This window comes from Dipodomys spectabilis, unplaced genomic scaffold, assembly GCF_019054845.1.
Source record: "Dipodomys spectabilis isolate Male_0828 unplaced genomic scaffold, ASM1905484v1 ptg000083l, whole genome shotgun sequence".
In the NCBI taxonomy this organism is placed as follows: domain Eukaryota; kingdom Metazoa; phylum Chordata; class Mammalia; order Rodentia; family Heteromyidae; genus Dipodomys; species Dipodomys spectabilis.
Genome location: NW_024870760.1, coordinates 3,431,002 through 3,453,352, shown reverse-complemented (window position 1 = coordinate 3,453,352; position 22,351 = coordinate 3,431,002). Strand labels below are relative to the sequence as shown.

Sequence of the window (22,351 nt, the reverse complement as noted above, 5' to 3'; positions counted from 1 at the left end):
AGTACACTCCAGCTAATGTCCCGCTATGCCTTCTCACCAACACTGAGTCAGTCCAGAGTCCCCGCAAATCCCCGGGTGGCAGATTCAAGCGGCTCCCGGGTGTTCTTCGAGCTCCGCCTCTCCCACCTGGGCGCCCTCCTGACCACGCCCCCAATCACCGGCTCCGCCTCAATGACGTCCGCCTGGTGCGGCGCCTAGTCGGCGCGCTGACGTCCGACGCTCCAGGTACTTTCCCCCAGGCCGGCTGGGCTCGGCTTGGGGGCGGGGCGGAGCGCGGAGCGCGCATGCGCTTCAGCGCTTGCGCTCTCCCCGGACCGTGCGGGGCCTGAGCCTCTCCGCCGGCGCAGGTTCCGCCCGCGCCAGCGCTCCCTGGCCGCCATGTCTACCACCATCAAGCGGGAGTTCGAGGAGCTGGATGCTCAGTCTCACTGGCAGCAACTATACTTGGTGAGTCCAATGTCTTATCCGCGCCGGCAGCCACTGCCCTTCCCTAAAGGACCCGGGCTCGCGCCAGCCAGACTCGCTCCCGCCTCCCGCTAGGGGCGGAAGTGGCGGCGCGGGCCGCGTCAGTGCGCGCCTGCGCGCACGGCTCTTGGGAGAGAAACTTTCTCGCCGAGAGGCCTCGTCGTTCTCGCCAGCGCGGGTCCGGAGTTGGTTCGGGGAGGCGGCGCCACAGCGGCGCCTTGTGGCAGCGCGGCCGGGCCCCCGGCGTGACGCGGCGCTGGGCAGAAGACCGGGAGGGGCTTGGCCGTGGGCGTGGGGCTGCGGCGGGAGCGGGCGCGGGCGCGAGGGGCGCCGGGCGGCCCGCGGGGACGTGCGGGGTCCTGAACTCGGGCCTGGCGGTGGCCCTGCCGCTCCGGCTCGCGGACGTGTGTCAGCGTCCAGGTGTTGTGTGGCGGGGCCCGCTGGCAGCTGGAGGCTCTGGAGTTGTGGGGCGGGGCGGACCCGGAGTCGGAGCGGGCCTCGGCGGCTGGCGGTGGCGGGTGGGCGGTGGCGGGAGCTCCCGCGGGACCGCCGGTCTCCAGGCCGTGCGGGTGGCCCTCCCATCCTGCCCGCCGTGGTGCGTGTCGTCCCCTTTAACCCCCCTTTGCCGAGGCATGCGGCATGAACGCATGCCTGTGAGCGAGTTTTCACCAGTCTATACTGTAGTCCTAGCGTGCACTATGGAAAGCGTTTAAGAATGAAAAGTCAGCCAGAAGGGGCGTCACGTGACCGCCGTTCTCCGGTCTGTCCGCCTCGAGCACGTGTACCTGTGCACCCTTATTGATTTTGTGCTGATTCGGGGGTGTGAACTCGGCCTGGGGTGCAGTCCCTTAGCTTTTTCCGTTCAAGGCTACTTCTCTGCCCCTTGAACCACACAGTTCCGCTTCCGGCTAGATCTACGGTGGTTACTCGGAGACGCGAGTGTCACGGATTTTCCCGCTCTGGCTGGCTGATCTCAGCCTCCCGAGTAGGTAGGGCTGCAGGCGGGAGCCTGGGCTCCCTGCTCGCGTGCATGCTTTTGAGACTAGTCTGTCCGGCCTTCGTTCTCTCCCCCTCTTCCTTTCCCTCCCTTCCTTCTCTCCTTTCTTTCCTTTCCTCCTTCTCAAGAATGAACTAGCTTCTAATTCAAACAAAACTTTTATCTCTTTAAGAACGAGTTACTTATCTTTTTTTTTTAAATCGATAACATTATGTCCCAGATTGAATTTAGTGATTGAAGAGTTGTTAAAAGCTGCTCCTATTTTTTTTTTTTTTGAGTTTTCCCTAAGTCTGGATGATCCTTGGTTTTCCCCATTCCATTTAATTATATGACAATAAAAATGTTTCCTTCGTTTTGATGTTTGGACTGTGACTTTCGCCTTGAACATGTTAGGCATACTTTGATTCTCATGAGTTCTGATTATATTAACATAAGTTGCTAACTTTTAAGCAATGCTGGTAAGGACTCTTCCAGTTGTAGAGTCCCAGTGGGAATTCTAGTAGGAATTTTTCTGAGCCCAGCTGCGTCTTCTGGTTATGTTGGTTAGCACAGTTACTTTCTCAAATGATGGATGTGATGTATGGAAATGGAGATTTAAGAAGGGAAAGACAAGGGGTTGGGAAGGTGGGCCGGTGGTAGACTGCTTGCCTTGAGCGCTTGAGGCCCTGGGTTCGATTCCTCAGCACCACATACACAGAAAAAGCCAGAAGTGGTGCTGTGGCTCAAGTGTAGAGCACTAGCCTTGAGCTAAAGTGTTCAGGGACAGTGCCCAGGCCCAGAGTTCAGGCCCCACGACCAACCAAAAACCAACCAAAAAAAAAGGGAAAGGCATTCAAATTTGCTTTACCTAACTGGGTAAAGCAGTTTAATTTACTGTGTCACTAATAGCCTTGGGAATTTAGTGGGAGTTCTGATCCCTCTTGCTAGAAAAATGCATATACTTGCATCATCCAGGGAAAATTTCACATTCAGTTGCAACAAGTTCAGGAAACCCTTCCATGGACTTGTACCTAAGAATTGTGTAATTTACATGGTTGGGTAGTCCTGATACCAGTTTTTCTTTCTTTTTTTTTTTTTAATTTAATTTAATTTTTTTTGTGAACTGTACAGAGGGGTTACAATTACATGGGCAGGATAATGCGTACATTTCTTATCAAGCATTGCAGCCTCCTCCTTTGTTTACCCTTCACATCCCTTCCCTACCTCCCCCCTACCCCCCCTACCAGTTTTTCTTAATGGAAAAATAGGAGTATTAGTTCAGATAGTAGAAACCTTGCCATGCATACTAGTTTTTAAAAAGTAGATTACAAACCACTAAAGTTAATAATGGAAAGAAGTAGGGAAAAGTTTGGAACAAGTCTTCTGTGATTCTCACAACAATGTGGAAAATCTTGTCTGAGAACCAAATACAAGGCCCAAGAAATAATATTAAGACCATGACAGGAGAGACACATTGTATTTGTCAAATATATCTGGTTGGCTATGCAGGACCATCAATCTATCTGTGAGAAACTGAAGTGGAAATAGTTCATTGTATAAGTTTGAAGTTCAAATCTGAAGGGAGGCCAGAACTTTTAAATACAGTAAGTATATAGGCAGTGTTTGAGACTAGGTAAAACATAGTGTTTGGAAATATTGAAAGCCAAGAACAGAATCTTAATGGACAGGGATATTTAAGAGAATAAGTAGAGAAAGAATCTTGCAATAAAGAAGTGGAAGGAATACCAAGGAAGTAGAGCAAGGTGGCAGAAGAGAGGGAAGGTTGATAGATCCAGGCTGAAAGGACTCATTAAATTGAGCAAGGAGATCATCAGATTATTTAAAGAGAACAATTTCAGTGTGTGCAGCTCCTTAGAGTTGAGAAAAGGGGGAGGGAAGTAGTGCAGACAATTAGAGACCTCTTCCAAGAAGAAGCCTGGTTTGAAGGGAGAGAGAGGAGAGGTAGCTTTTTAAAAGGAACATGATTATTTAATTTCTCTAATGGTTTTCGTTGCTCACAGTGTAACATTCAGTGCCAGTTACTCACAAGGCTTTGTTTCCTTTTCTTTTTTTTTTTGACAGCATTTCACTGTGTACCCTAAGCTGGCCTTTCACAACTTTTATCTTCTTCCTGAGTACTGGAATTACAGGTGTATGCCACTATGCCTGACTCAGTGTCATTTCCTTCCTCTTTCCCTACTATGGTCTGTGGGATGGGTGTCCATTCTTTTCTTGGGTTCTTTTGTAGTCAGTCTGCTGTGGCACATCTTTTTCAAACCCTATTCTCCTTCTTCCTTAATACTTTCAACTCATCCCTGAAGTTCTTCCTTGGGGAGCCTCCCTAACCAGTTTAAACTGAGTGAATCCTAGTTAAAACTTACTATAACTTCATATGACTCCCCCTCTCATAAAGTGATGATGAATTGGATATAATGTGTCAACTGACTAATTCAGGAACATAATTTACACTAAGCAAACCACTATTGACAAATAACAATACTGGACTAGAAATAATGTGTTTAAGTTTTTATGAGAATAATAGGTGATGCTTGTGATAATGTTGATTAATAATTGTGGGCCCCCTCCCTTTTTTTGTCTGTCTTGGGGCTTGAACTCTTGGCCTGGGCGCTGTCCCTGAATTCTTCAGCTCAAGGTGAGCGCTCTACTGCTTGAGCCACAGCACCACTTCCGGTTTTCTAGTGATTTATTGGAGATCAGAGTCTCCGGAATTTCCTGCCCGAACTGGCTTTGAACTGTGATCCTCAGATCTCAGCCTCCTGAGTAGCTAGGATTACAGGCGTGAGCCACCAGCGCCCGGCTAGTTGTACTTTTTTAGTAATGCTAATGGGGCTAAGAAAAGAAAGGCTTTGTATAAAGTTTTTGTTAATTTTTTTTCATGGCATGCAACCAGTGGCTCATTCCTGTAATTATAACTACTCAGAGGCTGAAATCTCAGACACTATGTCCAGTTAAGCACAGTTCAGGAATAGCACCCAGGCCCCCTTAGTTCAAGCCCTAGGATGAAGAGAAAGAGAGGGAGAAAGATGAAGGAAGGAGGGAAAGAGTAAAAGAAAAAAGAATGAAAAAAGAAAGTTAAGGCAGGTAAGGGTGGCTCACGCTTGTAATCCTAGCTACTCAGGAGGCTGAGATCTGAGGATCGTCGTTCAAAGCCAGCCCAGGCTGGAAAGTCCACCTGAGAATCTTATCTCCAATAAACCACTAGAAAACCAGAAGTGGTGCTGTGGCTTAAGCAGTAGAGGCTCGCCTTGAGCTGAAGAGTGCAGGGACAGCGCCCAAGCCCAGAGTTCAAGCCCCACAACCGACAAAAAAAAAAAAAAAGTTAAAAAGTCCATGAAGCCGGGTGCCAATGGCTCACACCTATAATCCTAGCTATTCAGCGGGCTGAGGACCAAAACCATCCCAGGCATGAAAGTCTGTGAGACTCCAATTAATAAGAGAAACACCCAGAAGTGGGACTGTGGCTCAAGTGGTAGAGTGCAAGCCTTGAGCAAAAGGAGTTTAGGGACAGCACCCAGGCCAAAACAAAAAACATAAAAACCTCCATAGAACTCTCATATCCAAAAAGTGGCACCATGGCGCAAGTAGTAGAGCACCAGCTAAGTAAGCAAGCCAAGTGAGGTAGAGTTCTCTAGTTCAAACCCTAGTCCTACTACTGTTAAAAAAAAAAAAAATTGGGCTGGGAAGGTGGCTCAGTGGTAGAGCGCATGTCTTGCATGCCAGAGGCCCTGGGTTCGATTCCTCAGCACCACATAAGCAAAAAGAAAAAAGCCGGAAGTGGCGCTGTGGCTCAAGTGGTAGAGCGCTAGCCTTGAGTTGAAGAGCTGAGGGACAGTGCCCAGGCCCAGAGTTCAGGCCCCATGACCGGACCCAAAAAAAAAAAAAAAAAAAATCAGTCCTGGGGCTGGTAAGGTGGCTTAGTGGTAGAGTGCTTGCCTTGCATGCCTAAGGCCCTGGGTTCGATTCCTCAGCACCACATAAGCAAAAAGAAAAAAGCCGGAAGTGGCGCTGTGGCTCAAGTGGTAGAGTGCTAGCCTTGAGCTGAAGAGCTGAGGTACAGCGCCCAGGCCCAGAGTTCAGGCCCCACACTGGACCCCCTCTCCCCCACCCCCAAAAAAAAAGAAAACCCCACTGCTGTAATCCTAGCTATTCAGAAGGCTGAGATCTGGGGATCACAGTTCAAAGCCAGCCTGGGTAGGAAAGTCCATGGGACTCATCTCTAATTAACCACCAGAAAACAGGAAGTGGTGCTGTGGCTCAAGTGGTAGAGTGCTTGCCTTGAGCTGAAGAGTTCAGGGACAGCACCCAGGCCAGAGTTCAAGCTCCATGACTGACAAAAAAAAAAAAAAAAAGCAAGAAGTGGTGCCCAGGCTCAGAATTCAAGCCCCAGGACCAGCAAAAAAAATAAAAAAATCTTGCAGGACAAGGCTGAGAATGAGTGGTTGAATGCTTGCCCAGCATGTATGAAGCCCAGGGTTTGAGTCCCCAGTACCACATACTCATAAAAAGCCAGAAGTGTGCTGTGGCTCAAGTGGTAGAGTGCTAGCCTTGAGCTGAAGAGCTCAGGGATAGCGCCCAGGCCCAGAGTTCAAGCCCTACTACCACCACCAACAAAAATCTTGCAGGACAAATTAACTTAACATGTTGAACCTGAAATACTTTTTATTTTTTTTATTTTTTGGTCGATCGTGGGGTTTGAACTCTGGGCTTGGACACTGTCCCTCAGTTCTTCAGCACAAGGCGAGCGCTCTACCACTTGAGCTACAGCGCCACTTCTGGTTTTCTGGTGGTTTATTGGAGATAGGAGTCTCACGGTCTCTCCTGCCCGGGCTGGCTTTGAACCTCGATCCTCAGATCTTAGCCTCCTGAGTAGCTAGGATTACAAGCGTGAGCCACCAGCGCCCGGCGAACCTGAAATACTTTTATTTCTGTCAATAGTTGCCTTCAGAACATTACTTTGGTAATACGGAGTTTCTTAGGAGTAATTTTAGAGTTGAAGTAGAATTGATTCTTATTAGTCCAGGTTTATGTTCACTACCTCAGAGCTTTAGAAAGGCACTACCAGTGCTTTGCACATAAACACTTAGTAAACTTTTGGTGAATATTTGTTGAATAAATGACTTCTTAGAAGGAAGTAAATGACTTCTTACAAAGAAAGGGCAACTTAATTATGTGATTGCAGGATGAGCCTTAAAGAAAGAGGTGGAGGGGTTTGAAGAAGTAGAAGGGGGAAGTGGCGCTGTGGCTCAAGTGGTAGAGCGCTAGCCTTGAGCTGAAGAGCTGAGGGACAGTGCCCAGGCCCAGAGTTCAAGCCCCATGACTGACAAAAAAAAAAAACAAAAAACAAAAAAAAAGTAGAAGAGATGATAGAGAAACCTCAGAAGGAAGGAGAGAGTGGGATCAACAAAACATTGGTGGAAGAATTAGTATTGAAAGAGTACAGTTGGCAGATGGGAGATTTCTGGAAAAGTCTAATTTGGTCTGACAAACTAATAACATTAATTCAGTCTGAGGTTAGTTTTGGCTTTTTGGGTAATGTTCATGATTGCTTTTTTTGTCTTTAGTTTAATCATTGCTAATTGCTGTCTGAATCAGGCTGGGCAGGCTGGTCATGAGATGGGCAAAGAAAACAGAGGGGCTTTGTGAACCTGTCAAGGAGGAGAGTAAAACAGGGAAATGACAAGAGCTAAATCATCTAGTAATGATGGTCTAGACATAATTTGATTTATCAATCAGGGTTTTTTTTTTTTTTTTTTTTGGATCTGGTCATGGGGTCTGAACTCTGGGCCTGGGCACTGTCCCTCAGCTTTTCAGCTTAAGGCTAGCGCTCTATCACTTGAGCCACAGCACTATTTCTGGCTTTTTTCTTTTTGCTTATGTGGTGCCGAGGAATTGAACCCAGGGCCTCATGCATGCATGGCAAGCGCTCTACCACTGAGCCACCTTCCCAGCCCCTAATTAGGGTTTCTGAACTATGGAACTCTTAAATTGATTATATTTCAAATATTGTCAGAAAAAGAAACCAGTTGTACCAATTGTAGTATCAGCTTTTTTTTTGGTCAGTCATGGGGCTTGAACTCTGGGCCTGGGTGCTGTCCCTCAGCACTCTACCACTTGAGCCACAGTGCCACTTCCTGCTTTTTTTGCTTATGTGGTACTGAGGAATCGAACCCAGGGCCTCATGTATGCAAGGCAGACACTCTACCGCTGAGCCACCTTTCCAGCCCTCTTTTTTTTTTTTTTTGGTTCGGTTGTGGGGCCTGAACTCTGGGTCTGGGCGCTGTCCCTCAGCTCTTCAGCTCAAGGCTAGTGCTCTACCACTTGAGCCACAGTGCCACTTTTGGCTTTTTTCTTTTTGCTTATGTGGTGCTGAGGAATCGAACCCAGGGCCTCAGGCATGTGAGGCTCTACCACTGAGCCACCTTCCCAGCCCGATTTTTTTTTTTTTTTTTAAGACAGCACTATGTCCTTACAGTACAGGTTGAATATAACAAAAAAAAAATGCAAAATGTCCCAAAATTTGAAAGTTGAACATGGGCATAATGGCACAAGTGGCAAATTCTGATCTGATGGTCACAGTCAAAACACAAGTACCAGTTGAGCACTGGTGGCTCATTCCTAGAAACCTAGCTACTCAATGGTCTTAAACTTGGAGGATCACTGTTTCACACCAGCCTGGGCAGAAAAGTCTGTAAGACTCCATCAGTAATTAACTGGCCAAAAGCTGCACTGGAGGTGTGGCTGAGCAAACTATAGGCCCTGAATTCAAGTCCTGGTACTGTTAAAAACATAGTCACCACAAAACATTGTATAAAACTACTTTTAGGCTATGTGAGGCATAAAATCATATTTATATTTAGGCTTGGGTCCTATTCCCAAAGAAATTTCCTTATGTATATACAAATATTCCAAAAGCCAAAAAAAAATTCAAAATGTGAAACACTTCCAATTTCAAGCATTTTGAATAAAGAATACTTAACCTAGCTATACTTAAGTGGGTGGTCAGGTTGACAGGTAAATCAAAGCTGTTTGACTTTATAGCATCTCTTGACTACTACTCAGACTAAGTACACATTCTCCTGCCTTTTGTTTAGTGTTAATACTCAGTGCTTTTACATGGTTGCACAAACTCCTTGGATTCCTGGAAAATCAGCTGCCTCACCTTGGAGTATGGTCATGTAGGATATATTCTGAGCCTACCTTACCTATGTGGGAAACATCTTTCAAACCTGACTTAGTCTTCTTACAAGGAAAGTATGAGTCGCATTGTTTGAAAACTACCTGCTTGTCTGCCTAATTCTTTCCAAGAAGGTTTCCTTTTCTTGGTTTTTCTGTCTCTTGCTAGTAGGGCCTAAAACATGTTAGATGCTCAGTAACATAGGAATTGCTTCTCTCTCAAAAAAATGTCAATACTTTGATTTATTCCAAACTTCTCATTTACATAGTTGAGGAAACAGTGGTTCAACACAGGTGATGATGGATTTATATAGTGTTACAATATCCATTAGTTGACATGATATGGCCCAAAGCCAGACCTTCTCATTCTTATTTTGGCATTGTTGTAATTTGCCATGGTGACTGACTATATACATTGTATTTTCTTTTCTTTCTTTAAAAAAAAATAATTTTATTACTATTTTTGGTTGTGGGGCTTGAACTCTGGGCCTGAGTGCTGGCCCTCAACTCCAGCTCAAGGTTAGTGCTCTACTATTTGAGCCACAGTGCCACTTCCGGTTTTCTGGTGGTTTATTGGAGATCAGAGTCTCATGGACTTTCCCCAGGCTGGCTTTGAACCGTGATCCTCAGCTCTCAGCCTCCTGAGTAGCTAGGATTACAGGCATGAGCCACCAGTGCCCGGCTAAATATTTTTTTTATTATTATAAAGGTGATGTACAAAGGGGTTACAGTTACATAAGTCAGGTAGAGAGTACATTTCTTTTTGGTCATTGTCACCCCTTCCCTTGCCCTCTCCCAGTTTTTCCCTCATGTTCCCACCCACAAGTTACATAGTTCATTTTCAAAATAGCGTCTAGTGAGTACCCCTGCTGCATTTGTTCACCCTTTGTCCCTTTGTTTTGTGCCTTCCCTTACACTCCCAAGACAGAAAAAAACAAGATAAAAATTTTAAAAAACGGGCTGGGAAGATGGCTTATTGGTAGAGTGCTTGCCTTGCATGCATGAGGCCCTGGGTTTGATTCCTCAGCACCACATAGGCAGAAAAAGCCAGAAGTGGCGCTGTGGCTCAAGTGGTAGAATGCTAGCCTTGAGCTGAAGAGCTGAGGGACAGTGCCCAGGCCCAGAGTTCAAGCCCCAGGACTGGCCAAAACAGAACATGATTTACTTGAAATTAGTGGCTGATAGAATCATTTTAATTTTGATGGAAAGAAGGGAGTAGAATGTGCTATATAATCAAATTATTTGGGTATTGAGGTCATTAAAACAGTATCTGGAATCCCTGAATCAAACTTGTGTACATATTTTCAAGCCTCTTTCACCTGTTAAGTTGTATGTATTTGTAAAAGTACTAGTTTCTAAGTTACTCCGTAGCTCTCCTCAGATTTGCTTCTTTTTTTTGGGGGGGGGGGTCCGGTCGTGGGGCCTGAACTCTGGGCCTGGGCGCTGTCCCTCAGCTCTTCAGCTCAAGGCTAGTGCTCTACCACTTGCGCCACAGCGCCACTTCTGGCTTTTTTCTTTTTTCTTATGTGGTGCTGAGGAATCGAACCCAAGGCCTCAGGCATGCAAGGCAAGTGCTCTACCACTGAGCCACCTTCCCAGCCCTCTCCTCAGATTTTTAAATAGATGGGTGACTCAAAGGATAAGGACCACTATGTAAAGTCTTTGAAGTGACCCAATAGAGAATACATACTTTGAAATCATATTGTTTTGCCTTTGGCACATCTTCTATAGATCGCTGATAACTATAATTATGGAGTCCAGATAGTTGGATTTGTACCCTAGCTTTTCTAGTTTGCCTCTTGGCTCTGTTTTGGCTTCTCCCACCCAGATCATTGCTCTCTAGACAATTCCTGAACTCTATTTAGACAACCATAATAGGTGTTGTAATCTATTGTATTATACTGCCTCATTTTTATTCTCTTACCAGCTTATTCTTCCTACTTTCTTTTCCTTTAGCCCCCCAAATTACCTGGACAAACTGAAGGTATGGATAGATAAGGTCTTTTAAGTGAAATTAAAATTAACATAGGTAACAAAGTTGTCCTGTCACTTTCTCAGATAAATGTCAAGATTTGTTTCTGCCTGGACATTCTTAACTAGATTCCTTATTTCTTTCCTTGTTTTCTATTTATTTATTTATTTTGTCGGTCCTGGGGCTTGAACTCTGGGCTTGGGTGCTATCCCTCAGCTCTTCAGCTCAAGACCAGCCCTCTACTGCTTGAGCCATCACAGCACCACTTCTGGTTTTCTGGTGGTTTATTGGAGATTAGAGTCTCATGGACTTTCTCATTGCCTGGGGTGGCTTTGAACAGTGATCCTCAGCCTTCTGAGTAGCTAGGATTATAGGCGTGAGCCACTGGCGCTCACCCCCCCCCCCACACACACACACACTTGTGTTTTATTTAATGCTTCCTTAAGTCAGTATTCACCCCTCACCCCCTCTCTTGCAGTTACTGGACCTGAACTCAAGACCATAGGTTCAGTCACTAGGCTTCCTTGCTTATAGCTGGTGCTCTACTACTTGAGCCATACATAACTCCAGCTTGTCTTTTGGCTGGTTAATTAGAAATAAAGCCAGACTTTTCTGCTTTTGAACTATGGTCATCCAAGTTTCAGCCTCCTGAAGAGCTTAGGATTACCGTTGTGAACCACTGTCATCTGCTAAAGTCATTAAAGACTAATTTTGCTGGAGTACTATTCTAAGTGTAATACTAAGTTTTTCTGTTATTTTTTTGGGGGGGCTTGAACTCAGGGCCTGGGCTCTGTCCCTGAGCTTTTTCACTCAAAGTTAACACTCTACCACTTCAAGCCACAGCTCCTCTTCTGGTTTTCTGGTGGTAAGAGTCTCATGGACTTTATGCCTGGACTGACTTTGTACCACAATCCTCAAATCTCAGCCTCCTAAGTAGCTAGGATTCCAGGCGTGAGCCACTGGCACCTGGCTTCTGTTGTTTTTTTTTCTCTTTTTTTGTCGGTTGTGGGGCTTGAATTCTGGGTCTGGGCGCTGTCCCTTAGCTCTTCCGCTTAAGGCTGGCCCTCTACCACTTGAGCCACAGCGTCACTTCCGGTTTTCTGATGGTTTATTGGAGATAAGAGCCTCAAGGCTGGGCATCCTTGGCTCATGCCTGTAATCCTAGATACTCAGGAGGCTGAGATCTGAGGATCGCAGTCCAAATCCAGCCCTGCCAGAAAGTCTGTGAGACTCTATCTCCAATAAACTACTCAGAAAACCGGAAGTGGTGCTGTGGCTCAAGTGGTAGAGCACTCACCTTGAGCTGAAGAGCTGAGGGATAGTGCTGAGGCCCACAGTTCAAGCCCCATGACTGCAAAAAAAAAAAAAAAAAAGTCTCAAGGACTTTCCTGCCTGGGCTGGCTTGGAACCACAGTCCTCAGATCTCAGCCTCCTGAGTAGGATTCCAGCCACTGGTGCCCAGCTAGAAGCTTTTGTCTATGGATTTCTGGTATATTTTTTTAATGTGAATAAGGATTGGGGGTGTGTGGTGGGTCTCGCACACATACATTGTTGTGAACTCTCCCCTCCCCTCCCCTCCCCTCCCCTCCCCTCCCCTTCCCTCCCCTCCTCTTCCTCTCTTCCTCTCTTCCCCTCTTCCCTTCTTCCCCTCTTCCCCTCTCCTCTCTTTTTGCTAGTCCTGGGGACTTGAACTCAGGGCCTGGGGCACTGTCCTTGAGCTTCTTTTTGCTCAAGGCTAGCATTCTACCACTTGAGCCACAGCACCACTTCTGGCTTTTTGTGTTTATGTGGTGCTGAGGAATCAAACCCAGGGCTTCATGCATGCTATACAAGCACTCTACTATTAAGCCACATTCCCAAGATGTCTACATTTAATAGGCTTTTTGTCCTATCACTTTCTCTCTTTGTCTCTTTGTCTCTTTGTCTCTTTGTCTCTTTGTCTCTCTCTCTCTCTCTCTCTCCCTCCCTTCCTTCCTTCCTTCCTTCCTTCCTTCCTTCCTTCCTTCCTTCCTTCCTTCCTTCCTTCCTTCCTTCCTTCCTTCCTTCCTTCCTTCCTTCCTTCCTTCCTTCCTTCCTTCCTTTCTTTCTTTCTTTCTTTCTTTCTTTCTTTCTTTCTTTCTTTCTAACTCTGGGCTTGGGTGCTGTCCCTGCGCTCTTCAGCTCAGGCGAGAACTCTGCCGCTTGAGCCACAGCGCCACTTCCGTTTTCTAGTGGTTTATTGGAGATAAGAGTCTCATGGACTTTCCTGCCTGGGCTGTGCCATCCTCAGATCTCAGCCTCCTGAGAAGCTAGGATTACAGACATGAGCCACCAGCGCCCAGTTTGTCCTATCAATTTCATATGGTTCATATCACTGATCCTTTATAATTTTGTCTCACATTGTCTTTATTCCTATGAAGAAAATACCATAGTGCATTATATTTGAGCAGTTGTTTTTTTTTTTTAATGAGAGCTATCAATTCCTCTTTACAAATGTGCTTCTTTAAGAAGTTTTTCTGTTGGTATTGTTCATGTTATATGAATCCTGGAGTTTGTACCACTCTTCCTAAAGGAAGAACATTATAGTTACTTCATACAGTGGGTTTGCTTCTACTTTATTTTCTGTTGTTGTTTTTGTTTGTTTTTGCTGCCAGTCTTGGGTCTTGAATTCAAGACCTGGATGCTGTCCCTTAGTTTTTTTGTTTTTTTGTTTTTTTTTTGGGTCCAGTCGTGGGGCCTGAACTCTGGGCCTGGGTGCTGTCCCTCAGCTCTTCAGCTCAAGGCTAGCGCTCTACCACTTGAGCCACAGCGCCACTTCGGTTTTTTCTTTTTGCTTATGTGGTGCTGAGGAATCGAACCCAGGGCCTCAGGCATGCAAGGTGAGCGCTCTACCACTGAGCCACCTTCCCAGCCCTGTCCCTTGTCCCTTAGTTTTTTTTTTTGTTTGTTTTATTTTTATTTTTTAGGGTCCGGTCATGGGGCCTGAACTCTGGGCCTGGGCGCTGTCCCTCAGCTCTTCAGCTGAAGGCTAGCACTCTACCACTTGAGCTCTACCCAGGACCTTATGCATGCAAGGCAAGCGCTCTTACCACTGAGCCACCTTCCCAGCCCAAGTTCTTCCTTTTTTTGGAGAGAAGGGTCAATACTGGAACTTGAACTCAACGCTTCAAACTCTTCTTGTTTTTTTCACTTCTTGATAGCACTCTGTTACCACTTAGACCATGCCTTCAGTCCCTTTTAAAAAAAAAAAATACTTTCACATCTTTGTTCCCATGAGTTATCTGTCTCTTGTTTGACTCATTGCATTTGTGTTGGTACTTGTTTTGTTTGGCTCAACTGGTACTCTACTACTTGACTCATGCTTCCAGCCCTCCTTTTTGCTGGTTATTTGGAGTCATCTTTTTTTGGGGGCGGAGGGTTGGTCGTGAGACTTGAACTCTGGGCTTGGGCGCTGTCCCTGCACTCTTCAACTCACAGTGAGCACTCTACTGCTTGAGCCATAGTGCCTTCCGGTTTTCTAGTGGTTTATTGGAGATAAGAGTCTCACGGACTTTCCTTCCTGCCTGGGTTGGTTTTGAACTGCCATCCTCAGATCTCAGCCTCCTGAGTAGCTAGGATTACAAGCGTGAGCCACTGGTGCCCAGCTGAGAGTCTTTTTTTTCTGGTCTGGATGCTGTCCCTAAGCCTCTTTGTGCTGAAGGCTAGCACTCTACCACTTGAGCCACAACATCATTTCTGGCTTTTTCTGTGATCAACTGGATATAAGAGTCTCAAAGACTTTTCTCCCTGGAGTGGCCTTGAACTGCAGTTTTCTAAACCAGCCTGCTGAACAGCTAGGATTATAACCAAGCTCCTCAGATCTCTGCCCTTGAGTAGCTAGGATTACAGACACAAGCCACTGGTGCTCAGCTTTGGAAATGGAATCTTACAGACTTTTCTGCCCAAGGTGGCTTGAAAACAAGACGCTCTTCATCTCAGCATGAGTCACTGGTTCCTGGATATTACCCTACTTCTTTACAAGCATTCTTCTACTCTATTTATGCAATATACTTCTCCTCACTCCAGGAAGCAAAAATAAATCTTCAAGCATTTCCTTTAAAAGTGAACATACTTACTGCAACTTACTTGACACATTCCTTGGTAGTTTCAAAGAAATCTGATTTTGTTTAAGAAAAGGAAAATTGTGAGACACGGTCCTGCAATTGGCAATAAAATTAACAATGAGAGAACTGATAGGACACCATGACAAACTGATAGAACTTAAAATCTTGTAAGAATACTAAAGTCTTGTAATCTCAAGTAAAGTTAGAAGCATTTGTTGTTGTTGTTGAATTATAATATGTAGTTCGTGTGACCAAAACACAATGATAGCTGGCGCCGGTGGCTCACGCCTGTAATCCTAGCTACTCTGGAGGCTGAAATCTGAGGATCCAGGTTCAAAGCCAGCCCCGGCAAGAAAGTTCATGAGACTCTTATCTCCAATAAACCACTAGAAAACCGGAAGTGGCGCTGTGGCTCAAGTGGTAGAGCGCTCGCCATGAGCTGAAGAGTTCAGGGATAGTGCCCAAGCCCAGAGTTCAAGCCCCACGACCAACCAAAAAAAAAAAAAAAAGAAAGAAAAGAAAAAACTTTTAGGATTAGAGATACATCTCAAGTGGTAATGTGGTAGCTGAGCATGCAAACTAGAGTGACTCTGAGACCCTGTGGTCAAAACTCCAATGCCTACAAAACAAAACAATGCTCGATAGGAAATGTACTCCTTACCTTGCTCATGTAAATGTAACCCTCTGTACATTATTTTTACAATAAAATACATAGTAAAAAAAAAAAAAGAAAAAGTCATGTGGTTACCAGACACTCAAAGGCCCCGCTCCCTTATTTGAAACCTAAGGGATTTTGATAGTAAATAGTATTAGCATTCACATGAGCTTACGTGTGGGTCTGATGCATGTATTTTGTTTCTTTTTTATTATTTTACTTTTTTTTTTTTGCCAGTCATAGAGCTTGAACTCTTGGCTTGGGCACTGTCCCTCAGCTCTTCAGCTCAAGGTTAGTGCTCTACCACTTGAGCCACAGCGCCCACTTCAGATTTTTTCTGTGTATGTAGTGCTGAGGAATTGAACCCAGGGCCTCATGCATGCAAGGCATGCAATCTACCAGTGAGCCCCCTTGCCAGCCCATTATTTTACTTTTTGTGTGTGTCCTAAGTTTGTGTGACTGGAGATTCTGAAAGAAAAGAACACCAGGGTGAGGTAATAACAATGAAATAGTGGAGGGAGGACTCTGACCTAAAAGGACTTGAATCTGAAGAGAAAAAGGGACCACAAAGTCATATTTTGAAAAATGTTGCCAAGGTATGGACAACTGTAGGTCTATATCTTTCTACTTTGTGGGGAAAAACACTACCATAGCAGAGTCCCAGTGTTGACTCTTCATCTGCTCGCAGCTAGCTGCCTGTTAAAGCATTCTTCTCACAATCAAAGGAACTTGATAGAATAAGCTCAAGGCCAGCCTGAGCTTCATAGCAAGACCCTACTTTATCTAAAACAAAGGCTGGGAATGTTGTTCATTGGTAGAATGCAAAAAATAAAAGTCAGGTCAGGGAGAGGAGGAGCAGGAAGAAAGGTAGAGAGAAAAGGGAAGGAAGAAGGCATGGGAGAAGGCTAGATTTTGTTGTTTGTCTCCTGAGACTAATTGTTATAACACACTAAATTATAGCAGGTGATTGGTGAAAATGTAAAATATTGGTTTGGATATTCTTGTTTGGAAAGACAGGAATCATTTTAGAAATTCTTTCTTCTTCTTCCTCTTCTTCTTATTCTTTTTTTTTGTTGTTGTTGTTGGTTGTGGGGCCTGAACTCTGGGCCTAGTTGCTCTCCCTCAGCTCTTCAGCTCAAGGCTAGCGCTCTACCACTTGAGCCACAGCACCACTTCCAGCTTTTTCTGCTTATATGGTGCTGAGGAAACGAACCCAGGCTTCAAGCATGCAAGGCAAACATTCTACCAGTGAACCACTTTCCCAACCCTAGAAATCTTTTCTTATATATATATATATATATATATTTTTTTTTTTTTTTTTCTTGGTCGTGGGGCTTGAGCTCTGGGCCTGAGTGCTGTCCTTCAGCTCTTCAGCTCAAGGCTAGCGCTCCACTACTTAAGCACCACTTCTAGTTTTCTGGTGGTTTATTGGAGATAAGAGTTTCATGGACTTTTGTGCCCAGGTTGGCTTTTAACCGTGATCCTCAGATCTCAGCCTCCTGAGTAGCTAGGATTATAGGCATGAGCCACTGGCACCTGGCTTCCTAGAAATATTTTCGTTAAAATAAATACTTTGCCCCTTAAGAAGTAAGCGTATTTCAAAATTTTATTCCTGCTATGCTAAATGAATGAAACCATTTGCGTGAATACAATGTACACTTAAGAGACTTAAATTATTACAGATACATTCATTTAAAATTAAAGTTTGTTTCAAAACATGTTACAAACTATCCATAAAAATACTTAGCTGAAAGTATTTGCTTGTTTCAATTCCAATTACTGCATACTACAGTGAATTTTTTTCCAGAGTTCAGAATTCAAAGCAGACATCACTAGAGTTAATTATAAGAGCCATCTGCAAATTATGCAACCATTCCCTCCAACCTCGCTAACACTTAAAACTTAGTCTTATAGTAATTTTTAAAATTTTTATTCTCTTAATCTTACAAAATGCAATTTAAAAACGTATTTTCCCTTTTCTATCTTCAACTTTTTTTTGGGGGGGGGGGGGAATTCGGATCTGGGCCTGGGGCCTGAACTCTGGGCCTGGGCGCTGTCCCTCAGCTCTTCAGCTCAAGGCTAGTGCTCTACCACTTGAGCCACAGCGCCACTTCCGGCTTTTTTTCTTTTTGCTTATGTGGTGCTGGGGAATTGAACCCAGGGCCTCATGCATACAAGGCAAGCGCTCTACCACTGAGCCACCTTCCCAGCCCCTATCTTCAACTTTTTATATTCAATAGTGAACTTACTGAACTAGATAATTTTATGTGGAGTTTATAAATATTTGCCTTTGAAGTTTTTGTTAAGGTCACATCAAGAATAGATAGCCATATTAGCTATTAATGTGTTCTGGGAAATTCATTATGTTGAAGAACATATTGATGTAATTTTAAGGTTTGTAAGTCCATCACACAAAGGAGCTAAGTGAATTTGGCAGTGTGATGGGAACATGAGATGATTGCTTTATTTTGTAGCCAGTAAGAACATGACCTGGTTTAACATTTTCCTAAATTTTTACTGAACTGTACACTAGAAAGCATCTAAAAGCAAAGATACTCAGTATTTTTTTTTTTTAACGAATGCATCCATTTCAACCCCTTATTTTTCCAGCTGTACTGAATTATATTCACATAGCATAAAATCTACCCATTTAAAATGTATAGTTTAAGCCAGGCACCGGTGGCTCATGCCTGTAATCCTAGCTACTCAGGAGACTGAGATCTGAGGATCGCTGTTCAAAGCCAGCCCCGGCAAGAAAAGTCCATGAGACTCTTATCTCCAATAAACTACCAGAAAACCGGAAGTGGCTTCTGTGGCTCAAGTGGTAGAGTGCTCGCCTTGAGCTAAAGAGCACAGGGACAGGGCCCAAGCCCAGAGGTCAAGCCCCACGACCAACCAAAACAAAAAAAAAGTATAGTTTAGTTGGAGGTGTGGCTCAAGTGGTGGAGCTACTTGTCTAGTACCACCAATACATACACATACACACACACACACACACACACACACACACACACACACACACACACACACACACACACACACACACTGTGCAAGTTAGTTTATTTTGTAGATGTGCAACTAAATCTTGTTCAGAATATTTTCAACAGCCCCAAAAGAGCCTACTTACAAATTGTGATTCCATATTTCTACCTCCACCTTAGTTCCAGATTAGTTTCATTAATTTACTATCTGTCTCTGGATTTACCTCTTCTGTGCATTTTATATAAATAGAATAATAAAATATATGGCTGTTTGAATCTGGCTTAGTATAATGTTTTCAAAGTCCATTTATATTATAACATTACTTCAGTAGTTTTTTTCAGATAAATAAGATTGCATTGTATAGATAAATACCTCATTAATGGATAGACATTTAGGTGGTTTAACTTTTTTGCTATCATGAATCATGTTACTATGAACATTTGTACTTACTTTGCTGTCAGATAATTCACTTCTCTGAGTATATGTCTTGGAATAAAATACTAATTCATAAATTGATATTCATAAATCTTTGCTTAGTATGTGTTTTCCCAAATTAGTTGTACTATTTATCCTATTTTTTTTTTTTTTTGGTCGGTTGTGGGGCTTGAACTCTGGGCCTGGGTGCTGTCCCTCAGCCCTTCAGCTCACAGCGAGCACTCTACCACTTGAGCCACAGAGCCACTTCCGGTTTTCTGGTGGTTTATTGGAGATAAGAGTCTCATTGAGTTTCCTGCCCAGGCTGGCTTTGAACTGTGATCCTCAGATCTCAGCGTCCTGAGGAGCTAGGATTATAGGTGTGAGCTACTGGCATCCAGCTAACCTAAATTTTTTGTTTGGTTTTGGGTTTTTTGGTCATTGTGGGGCTTGAACTCTGGGCCTGAGGGCTGTGCTTGAGCTCTTCTCAAAGCAAGTGCTCTACCACTTGAGCCACAGTGCCACTTCCAGTTTTCTGGTGGTTTATTGGAGATAAGAGTTTCACGGACTTTCCTGCCTGGGCTAACTTTGAACTGTGATCCTCAGATCTCAGCTTCCTGAGTAGCTAGGATTACTAGCGTGAGCCATTGGCGCCCGGCTTAACCTACATTTTTTGAGGTATAATATAGGCAAGTACAAATTATAAACAAACAACTTGATGAATTTATTTTAATTTTTTGTGCCAGAATTGGGGCTTGAACTCAGGGCCTGGAGGCTGTCCCTTAGCATTTTTGTACTCTACCACTTGAAACACGTTTTCACTCCTGGCTTTTTGATAGTACATTGGAGGTAAGAATCTCATTGTCTCTTCCTGCTTGGGCTGGCTGTAATCTTAGCTTCCTGAGTCAGGATTAGAGGCATGAGCCTCGGGCTCCCAATCTATATGGATTGTTATTAATGTATAGATCTCTGTACCTACCACCTAAACCAATATATAAACATTTCCTACCTCACAAAACATGCTTTCATGCTCTTCAGTTGAGGTAACCACTATTTTTCATTTTGCCAACACTGAATAATATTGTTGCTTGGGTCTATACATGGAAACTTTAGTTATGTTCTCTCTTTTGTCTAGATTTTGTTCCTATTGTGTCTGAAATTTACCCTTGTTGATTCGTGTATATGGTTTCCGTTTTTTACTTTTTTGTTTTTTGTTTTTTGTCAGAACTGGGGCTTGAATTCCAGCCTTCAAGCTTGCTTGGCCTCCTTGCTTATTGCTGCTCTACCACTTGAGCCGCACCTCTAGTTCCAGCCCAGCTTTTTTTGTTTGTTAACTAGAAATTAATCAGGTTGGATTGGTTTTGGTTTTGAATCTAGAACCTGGAGATAGAGCCTCACAAACTTTACTTCCCAGACTGGCTTTGAACCCTCTGTCCTTAGATCTCAGCCTCCTGAGTAGCTGTGATTACAGGCGTGAGCTACCAACACTTGACTGATTGTTCTTCCATGCATGCATGTATAGTTGTTTGCGTGTGCGTGCGTGCGTGCGTGCGTGCGTGTGTGTGTATGTCTGTGTCTGTATGTCTGTCTGTGCTGGTCTTGGCCTTGAACTCAGGGCCTGGGCACTGTCCTTGAACTTTTTTTTTTTATTGCTCAAGGCTAGTTCTCTACCACTGGAGCCACATCTACATTTCCAGCTTTTTTGGTAGTTTTGAGATATAAGTCTCACAGACTTTACTCCTGCCTGGCCTGGCTGTGAACGTGACCCTCAGATTACAGCCTCTTGAGTAGTTAGAATTAGAGGCATGAGCCACTGATGTCTGGTTTATATTTATTTATTTTTTGTCTGAGGCTGGGACTGGAACTCAGTATCTGACACTTCTGCTCATTGGCTGGCATTTTACCACCTGAGCTACACCTCCAACCCCTAATTGTTCCTTTTTAATTGCTGGTTATAGTCTATTGTGTGTGACTATTCTATCATTTAACTATTGTTTATGCACATTTGAGATCTCTTCCTTCAAGTTTGATATTTTGAATAAATCCAAATGGTGAACTTAGACACTCATTTATTTCTCTCTTGGATATAAGAAATATAATAGGGAAGGGAGTATATTGTTTGGCTATAGATAGACCTGTTTAGCTTTAGTAGTGAGGAGAAAAAAATAACACTCATGAGACTTCTGGATCAGTTTCTTTTTTCTTTTCTTTTTTAAAAAGAACACATTTATTTCAGTTTAAAAAATATCAGGAACTTCCAAGCACTGGTGGCTCATGCCTATAATCCTAGCTACTCAGGATGCTGAGATCTGAGGATTGTGCTTCGAAGCCAGCCTGGGCAGGGAAATCTGTGAGACTTTTTTTTTTGGTCAGTTGTGGGGCTTGAACTCGGCCTGGGTGCTGCTCCTGAGCTTTTCAGCTCAAGGCTAGTGCTTTACCATTTGAGCCACAGCGCCACTTCTGGTTTTCTGGTGGTTAATTGAAGAGTCTCATGGATTTTCCTGCCTGGGCTGGCTTTAAACCATGATTCTCAGATCTCAGCCTCCTGAGTAGCTAGTATTACAGGTGTGAGCCACCAGCACCCAGTACTTTAGTTTTTTTTTTGTTTTTTGGTTTTTTTTTGTTTTTTCTTGGCCGTGGAGCTTGAACTCTGGGCTTGGGTGCTGTCCCTCAGCTCTTCAGCTCAAGGCTAGCACTCTAGCACTTGAGCCACAGCGTCACTTCCAGTTTCTTGGAGGTTAATTGGAGATAAGAGTCTCCTGGACTTTCCTGCCTGGGCTGGCTTTGAAAGGCAGATTCTCAGATCTCAGCCTCCTGAGTAGCTAGGACTACAGGCGTGATCCACTGGCACCTAGCTTAGTTTTTTTTTTTTAAACTGAGTCTCATGTTGGTCTCATTCCTCAGTCTTCCTACCAATTTCTAGTATCTTGAACTACAGTTGTGTGCCAACCACTCAGCTTATTGAATGATATAATGAGTCCAAGTAACATTTTGCCTTGACTGGTCTTTTTTTTTTTTTTTTGGGTCGGTCGTGGGGCTTGAACTCTGGGCCTGGGCGCTGTCCCTCAGCTCTTCAGCTCAAGGCGAGTGCTCTACCACTTGAGCTACAGCGCCACTTCCGGTTTTCTGGTGGTTTATTGGAGATAGGAGTCTCACGGTCTTTCCTGCCGGGCTGGCTTTGAACCGCGATCCTCAGATCTCAGCCTCCTGAGTAGCTAGGATTACAGGCGTGAGCCACCAGTGCCCGGCCGCCTTGACTGGTCTTAATCCTCAGTCTTCTGTATTTCTATTTCCAAATAGCTAGAATTATAGGTGTGAGCCACTGGGCCTGGCTAAGAATTCCTGAATTCTTAAATAGTACTATTTAGGCATAGTCATTGCTTATAAAATGAAGAATAGGTGGACAAATCATAAGAAAAATGTCTCATTCTTGTATTTCACCCCAACAAACATTATTAGATCAGTATAGCTTCATTGATATAACAACAAATTTCAGAAGAAGTACATTTTAGGAGTGATTAAATGTTGCATGCATAAAACAGTAAGAAATAAAGTAATAGGAGAAAGTAGCTACATTTAAAGAGACAGGATCAGAATTTAAAGTTACAGTT

The 22,351-nt window shown here is 44.2% G+C and overlaps 1 protein-coding gene across 2 annotated transcripts in view; it reads left to right on the top strand.

Moving 5' to 3' along the window:
* The first annotated feature begins 256 nt into the window (after positions 1-256).
* Ptpn2 (protein tyrosine phosphatase non-receptor type 2) overlaps positions 257-22,351 on the top strand; it is a 94,692-nt gene continuing 72,597 nt past the window's right edge. Inside the window, exon 1 of one of the 2 annotated variants that reach the window (XM_042683685.1) lies at positions 257-447. In XM_042683685.1, the coding sequence (XP_042539619.1) occupies positions 379-447 (69 nt within the window). In that variant the 5' untranslated portion in view covers positions 257-378. The remainder of the gene's footprint in view (positions 448-22,351) is intronic. The other variant, XM_042683686.1, reaches the window with a different exon arrangement.